This window comes from Merops nubicus, unplaced genomic scaffold (genome assembly GCF_000691845.1).
Source record: "Merops nubicus isolate BGI_N331 unplaced genomic scaffold, ASM69184v1 scaffold15161, whole genome shotgun sequence".
Classification (NCBI taxonomy): Eukaryota; Metazoa; Chordata; class Aves; order Coraciiformes; family Meropidae; genus Merops; species Merops nubicus.
In genome coordinates, this window is record NW_008590433.1 from 31134 (window position 1) to 38805 (window position 7672).

At 39.4% G+C, this 7672-nt stretch overlaps 1 protein-coding gene across 1 annotated transcript in view; it reads left to right on the plus strand.

Annotated features, from left to right (window-relative positions):
* Positions 1-6980, plus strand: part of LOC103782193 (WD repeat-containing protein 70-like) — a gene marked incomplete at its 5' end in the record, with an annotated part of 37406 nt that extends 30426 nt beyond the window's left edge. The window contains one exon of the mRNA XM_008949946.1: positions 6561-6980. Coding sequence (XP_008948194.1) covers positions 6561-6645 — 85 coding nt within the window. The remainder of the gene's footprint in view (positions 1-6560) is intronic.
* Between the last annotated feature and the right edge of the window lie 692 nt (positions 6981-7672).

Genomic DNA, 7672 nt, shown 5'->3' on the forward strand with positions numbered 1-7672 from the left:
TGCTTAAGCTACAGCAGAAGATCTGTTGTGGAGTTAAGAAAGGTAATATTCTTGATACATACTTAAAATTATACACTGTCTTGAGACCTAAAAAATATATATACAATACGTTTCATTTTTTTAAATAGTGTTTATTCTTTTTACTACTTTATTTCTCTTCTCATTCTTGTAGTAAATATTCACTTAAATATGGTATAAATCTATCCGCTTGATATATCTCTTGTTTGACAAGGCTTTTGGTTTTGTGTTTTCTAACAGATAGCCATTCACTTACAGTTTTTCATTCTCCTCCTTAAGAAAATGTCTAAGGAAACTATAGTTACTTAATTTTCTTCAGTGTTGGTTATTAAATAGTTTTAGGCTGAGAAGACTAAGAAATGCCTTTTTTCTGGTTGATCTGAGTTTTCCTGACTCTGTGATGATTGGGTTAGAATTCATCTGGTCCTGATTCATACTGATTAGGTCATTCTAGATCAGATAACTGATTTCTTGGGTTTTAAAATGTATTTTCACTTCAGTAATTCTTATAAGAGATACGTGCTATATGATTTTTACTGTTTAGACACTGTATGTAAGAATACTTCCTTTCTATTGGAGCTAAAGGTGCCCAATTTATTCTTGAAGCCAAATATTAATTTGTATTATTTATCTCTTGAATATTTTTTCAAGCTCGTCATAATTAGCCTAATCTTTTTCCTAAAGTGGAGAAAGTGTTTCTCCTAAGATGGTGTGTTTCTCCTTAAATTTAAGCCAGAAAAGGAGGGAGAAGTACATGAGAGGCAAAAGTTGGGTGAAAAAACAGAGGCCTCTGAAAAAGACACCGGGGACCATAAGAAGTACAGGCTGAATCAGGATATGACAGAGAAGACCAATGTGAATACAGTGTCTAAAAAGATGTGATCAGCACAGCAGACAAGTCCTAATGGATGAGGATAAAGAAAAGATCTTGAGATTTTTCAGGAAAACGCTTGTTAGAGAGCTTGGCAAGAGCCATTCCAGTGGAGTGAAAGGAAAGGAGGGACAGATTGAAGATTTCAAGTAAAGAACTACAGGAAAGGAACTTGAGGCATCAGTTGTAAATGTTTGAAAATTACATTCTTTGTGAACTGTTTGTTTCAACACAGCTGTACAGAGATATTATAATGACTTCAGATGTCCCTCTGAAGGATCAGCAGGCATTACTAAGCCTTGTAGCTGAGGGCCTAATCAGGCCCAGATGTAGCTCTCTTATGTGCCATAGGGAAGATGAGGGTGAACTTTCCCTCCCCACCAGGTTAGTCTGGAGTTCTTAGAAATTACTTTTCACCTCACTGATGTTGCCCCTGTTTTACTGTCGTGGTCATTGCTACTTGTCACAAGCAAGACGATGACTTAAACCAACAGCCTACAGCTGTGCTGTGTTAACCAAACTTTTCGTCAACAGCAGTACCAGTGTGTGAAGGTTTAGTCATGTAGTGCCTCAAATACCTAGAGCTGAAGAAGCAGGACTGAACAGAATGTTTTGTAACCATGATTTTGTTGGCACATGGTGGTAAATTTAAAGTAAATCGTTTTGGGGAAATTGGTAGTTTTGAGAGGGAAGTCCCAGCGATTCAGAGAAGAGTCAGACTGGTTGTTGAGATAAGGATTATAAATGGGCCTGATGCTGAAAACCTTAACTTTTCAGTCTGGAAGTAGTCTTCATTGCATTATTGTGGTTTCAAAGCATGCCTAAAAGTCATCTTTTTACTTTGTTTCAATGCAATATAAACACAAATTTCAAAAGTTATGGTGACATAAAGTCACCGGCTGTGATATGGAATTGTCATCTCCAGCTGGTTTAGCTGTAGCAATACTTTTATTAGCTGCTAGTCTATGCACCTCAGATGTCAGTGTGCTACTTTAATTGCATCCCTGAAAGGTAACCAAGAAAACCCATAACAGAAGGGCTATGGTGACTCTAAAGCAGTCTGTACGGCCCCTGGAAATGTTTTAGGGGTCTGCATATCTGAACATGTTGAAAGCCACTGAAATAAAGAGAAGCATGCAGTATGAATAAATCATGTTAGTTTATTTTCCCATTTTTATTTGCAGCCTGTTAGTGTAACCCATGGTAGGGATCCATTTGTAAACGTATGAGATACTGGTTTCACCTGCCAGTACCGTGGAAGCACAGGATCAAAGAATAATTCAGGTAGGAAAAGTACCTCTGGGAGTCATCTAGTCTAACCTCCTGCTTAAAGCGTGTTCACTTAGATCAAATTGCACAGGTCCAGTTAGATTCACGTTGTTCAGGGACTTGCCCAGCCTAGTTTGAGTATCATCAAGGATGGAGATTCCACAACACTGCTCTTGGGTGCCTGTTCGAGCAGTCTGGTTGGCAGGCATAGTGTGCCATTGCTAAATCCATACTTGCTGGAAATATGCCTGAGAATGCCTTCCATGAGGATTTGTTCCTTAGCCTTCCTAGGGACTGACATGAGAGAGACTGTCCTGTAGTTCCCAAAATCCTCCTTTTGCCCTTTCTGAAGATGATGATGTTTGTCTTTTCTGGTCATTGAGAACCACCTCTAGTCACCATGACTTCTCAAAGATGATAGAGTGCCCTTGCAATGACTTTGGCCTGTTCTCTCAGTGCCTCCATCCCATCTATCTCATGGATTTGTGTATGTCCAATGAGCTACATACTCCCTTTGTCTTTCTCTTCTGTCTCACTCCTTCCCCAAGACTCTGCTGGGTAGTGTAGGACTCCTCAAAGACCTGAGGAAAGACCTGAGGGAAAATGGAGCCAGAAAAAGCACCAACTATCTCGACCTTTTCCACACCCTGCGTTAATGCGCTACCTGCCCCACTGGGTATTTCCCTTAGCATTCCTTTGGTATCAGTATAGCTGTAGAAGCCTTTAGTGTTGCTTTTCACATTTCTTTACAGTTTCAACTCCAGCTAAGCATTGGCTTTCCTAAATCCATTCTTACACACCATTCCAGCATGCTCATATAATGCCTGTGCTCCTCTTAGCTAAGGCTGTCCCTGTGTCTTCTCTCTGCCTTCTTCCTTTTTGGGGTTTGGAGTTTATCCTCAGTCAGGAGATCCCTGAGAATCCATATTAGGCTTCTAGCAGACTTCACTTTCTGCACACAGGATGGAATGTGTTTTGAGGTGATTGTCCTTAAAGATCAACTGGCTCTCCTTTGGCCCTTTGCCTTCCATGGCAGTCTCCCATAGGATCTGCCAAGCAGACCCCTAACAAACTGAAATGAACCCAAAAAGTCAAGGAAAAATAAAATTGAGAAAGTTCATAGGGAAAAGACTATCCATGTGTATTATTTAGCCCTCAGAAATCAGAACATTCTAAGCAGTAAACATGTTTTGATGTATTTTGTATAAATGCAGCAAACTCCTATTATATTAGCAATCTCTAGGGCAGTTACCAAGCAGAACAAAAATTTATTTAAATTGTATGATCACTGCTGATAATGCTATAACAAAACCAGCATTTTTTATGCTTATGTCTTTTTAAATGGTCAGGCATATGAATCACCCTAGATGCCCCAGTTACCGCTGTGTAGCTTGTGGAGGTGGAACAGTTTACATTTCAGCTGAGCTGAGGCTACAGCCATTTCATGGTAATTTTTAAAAATGAGATAGCAAGCAGACTTTATTTGCTCTGTATGTTTTTGCTTTAGCTTCTTGCTACTAGAGTATGCTACAGTTTCTGTTTTTTCCTTCCCCCACCCCCAGCTTTGTGGACTCAGTAGCATGCTAACATTGGATGAAGTCTGTAACTTTTCTCTGTGCCAGTCCTATCCTGGAAAATACGTAGGTGCTGCTGCTTGTTTCACAAATTAAATAATTTGTCTTGTTTGGAAGTTTCTAAGCCAAACTATGGCAGTTGCTGGTTGTGACATCAGAAATTACATATTTCCACTTGATTAGTTGTGTTTTGCTAACAAGCATCTCACTACTGGCGTGATGTGATCCTATATCACATCACAAGCAGTGTCCTTCAGGGCTCAGTTTTGGCACCAGTCCTTTTTAATATCTTTGTCAATGACCTGAATGTGGGGATCGAATGCACCTCAGTAACTTTGCAGATGACACAAAATTAAGTGGAAGTGTTGATCTGCTGGAGGGTCAGAAGGCTCTGCAGAGGGATCTGGGCAGGCTGGAGCAATGGGCTGAGGTCAGTTGTAGGAGGTTTAACAAGGCCAAGTGCCATGTCCTGCACTTGGGGCACAACAACCCCAGGCAACGCTCCAGGCTTGGGGAGGAGTGGCTGGAAACTGCCTGGTGGAAAAGGACCTGGGGGTGTTGGTGGACAGCCGACTGAACATGAACCAGCAGTGTGGCCAAGAAGGCCAATGGCATCCTGGTCTCTATCAGAAACAGTGTGACCAGCAGGAGCAGGGAGGTGATCGTGCCCCTGCACTCGGCACTGGTGAGACCACACCTTGAGCACTGTGTCCAGTTTTGGGCACCACAGGCTAAGGAGGACATGGAGGTGCTGGACCAGGTCCAGAGAAGGGCAACGAGGCTGGTGAGAGGGCTGGAAAACATGCCTTGTGAGGAGTGGCTGAGGGAACTGGGGTTGTTTAGCCTGGAGGAGACTGAGAGGTGACCTTAATGCTCTCTACAGCTACCTAAAAGGAGGTTGAAGTGAGGCTGGTGTTGGTCTCTTCTCCCAAATTACTGATGATAGCACATGGGGAAATGGTCTCAAGTTGTGCCAAGGGAGGTTTCTATTGGATATTAGGAAGAATTTCTTCCCTGACAGAGTGGCTAGGCACTGGAATAGGCTGCCCAGGGAGGTGGTGAAGTCATCATCCCTGGAGGTGTTCAGAAAAAGAGTAGATGTAGCACTTGAGGCTATGGTCTAGCGGTTAGGGAAATGTTGGGATGAAGGTTGGACTTGATGATCCTTGAGGTCCTTTCCAACCATAGTGATTCTATGATTCTATAGATACCTTTCATGTGTTATGACAAAAATGGACTAAATGTCAAAATGGGCTAAGTAAATTTCCAGTAGTGTATTTTGGAATAAGAAAGATTACATGCATTCCCCCTCTTCATCAGCTAACAAAATACAGTATTTCAGACAGTAAAGTCTTCATCCTTGGTGTCTGTTTTGGACTGAATGTTGATTTTTTTTTTAATTATTTTTTTTTTTAAAAATCCTCCTTCAGTGATTAGTTAAATAGAGTTTATGTAACTTTTTTAATAAAATGTTTTAATCAGAAGTCTTTTTTTTAATCTTAGCTCTGCTTTCTGTAGAGACTACATGGAAACTAACTTCCAGTAATGTAAGTCTTCATCTGGTGACAAGGTTTGCTTAGGTATAATGAGACAGGGACCACAGGAGGACCATCTCTGTAACATCTTAGATCCTTCTTACTTATCTTAGATATTTCATGGCAGCTTTGGAGTATGGAGGATAAGGCAGGCCAATAGAAACATCCTGTATGTAAGGGAAGTTGTCTTTGACTAGTTTTGGTGACTTTAAATTTGTTTTGTGACACATATTTAACAAGTGGGGAGTCCTGCTCTTTAATAACCAGCGCTACTGACTCTTGCAAGTCAATGGCAACACTGAATTACGCTTGTTGTGTTTTGTAATGCAGGCATAATTTTGTTAAGATATATGCGTTTTGTAGCATGGGCCAAATGACAGTTGTTACAATAATAGTGCTTCAGATCTGAGACTGCTGTGAAAAAGTTCGTTAATACATTAATGAGGTGACAAACACTTTGGCTGCATTTTATACTTTGTCATGTCTGTAGTAATGAGAAGTCAAGCACAGCCAGCATCAGAAATCTCATAGTTTCAGCTCCAGTGATTGTGCTGAGAATTAGGATGAAAACAGGGACCGTGCAATGACTAAAGTGTAAAACAGGGGAACTGTATGTCCAAACAGTTTATTGAAATGCTACTTGATACTGTGTTCGTTTAAAAAGTAATCAATAATTATTTTTATAAAGTTTAAGTGTTATTTAAAATACAAGTAAACAGTGGAGGAATAGATACCATCAGGCTTGAATGTAGGATACACTGTGTTCTCATAGGAAGATCATTAGTTTTTTTATGTTATGGTAGTGCTGGATAAAGTCTCTGGAAGAGAAGCAGGTTTTTCATGCATAGGCTAAGCCAGAAACCTGGCTGTTTTAACTTACTGGCTGCTGTCATATTACAGTGTATCAGAATGGAGGCTTCTGGTTTTTTAAAATCTTGGAATGAAGACCTGTGGTTTCACTTGCCTAGCATTGTATTAAATGGATTTGTTCCTCTCTTCTATCTTAATTTTATTCATGGAATACACAAATAATGATTGCAAGCTGAGGGGAAAGTAATACTTGCAAAAGATGTGTGTTTGTTGTGCTCGTTCTTTGCCTGAGAGCTGCAAGTTTTTCCATTTCTTAGAAGGTTACTGCATAGATTTATGTTGAAAAGGAAAACCAGGCAAGGTTGCGATGCTCTTCTTTTAAGTATAGGCAGAATGTCATTTGTATCTGCGTGCATGCGTAACATAGATTCTGATAAAGAACTGTAGTCTGACCATTTTTGTAATCTTTGTAATGTTTTCCAGAACGCAGCCAAAGACAGTTTTTGCAGAAGTGGAACCAGAAGATGATGAAACGGACAAGCCAGAGTGGAAAAAACGTAAAATATGAAAAATTCGTTTTAAAGAATAAATTTAGAGGATTTGAAACAAAAAGTGCAGCATTATTTCTTTATTTTGGATAGTGGAGCAGAATTTGAAAGAAAACGTTACTTCAGCTCAAGAAAATAGCTGCTGTGTAAAAAGGGATTGTTGTATTACACTGGATTGTAACCCCACTTCTGAATTTTGTAATAAGCAATTAATTATATTGTGCAAAGAACTCCTCTGCATGTCAGCTATTTAGCTTTATGATTTAAGTGAAAAATATTTTTTCATAAATAGAACTGTAGTGAATTCATTATATTACCAAATGGTTTTATAATTACTTCTAACTTTACAAATGCCTTATCATAGAATCATAGAATCCTTTAGGTTGGAAGGGACCTCCAAGATCATCAAGTCCAACCATCCACCAGGTATAATAATATTTTTATTTGATGAAGAATACTTGTTAAATTGTTGCATGCATTGAAATGCTTAGAATCATAGAATCCTTTAGGTTGGAAGGGACCTCCAAGATCATCAAGTCCAACCATTGAGCCATTAGGGCTCTAAAGTCCTCTCCTAAAACAGATCAGAATCTGTCAGGGTTGGAAGGGACCACAAGGGTCACCCAGTTCCAACCCCTCTGCCATGAGCAGGGACACCTCCCACTAGATCAGCTTCATTACATTAACTTTCCCAGAAGCACAAGTGCACGATTCTGCTGTCATTCTGTTGTGCAGTTCACTTGATGTTTTTATTTTGATTGCAACAAGGTCACTAAAACTAAAGCTACATCGTGCTTTCCTACCATATTCAGTTAAAAATTAACTCAAATATTACATAAACAGTGTGGATTCTTTTTCACCATAACAAAGATTAAGATTCCATACAATTACTTGGGTTCCAGAGGAGAAAAACATTCAAAATAATGTAAATTTTTCATTAAGGACAAAATTAAATAAATATTCCCTACCATAAATATTTTTTTTCCAACGTTTTATACATTATTCATCAGTTTATTACCCATGCTAGAACTTCTGCAATTAAAGAAA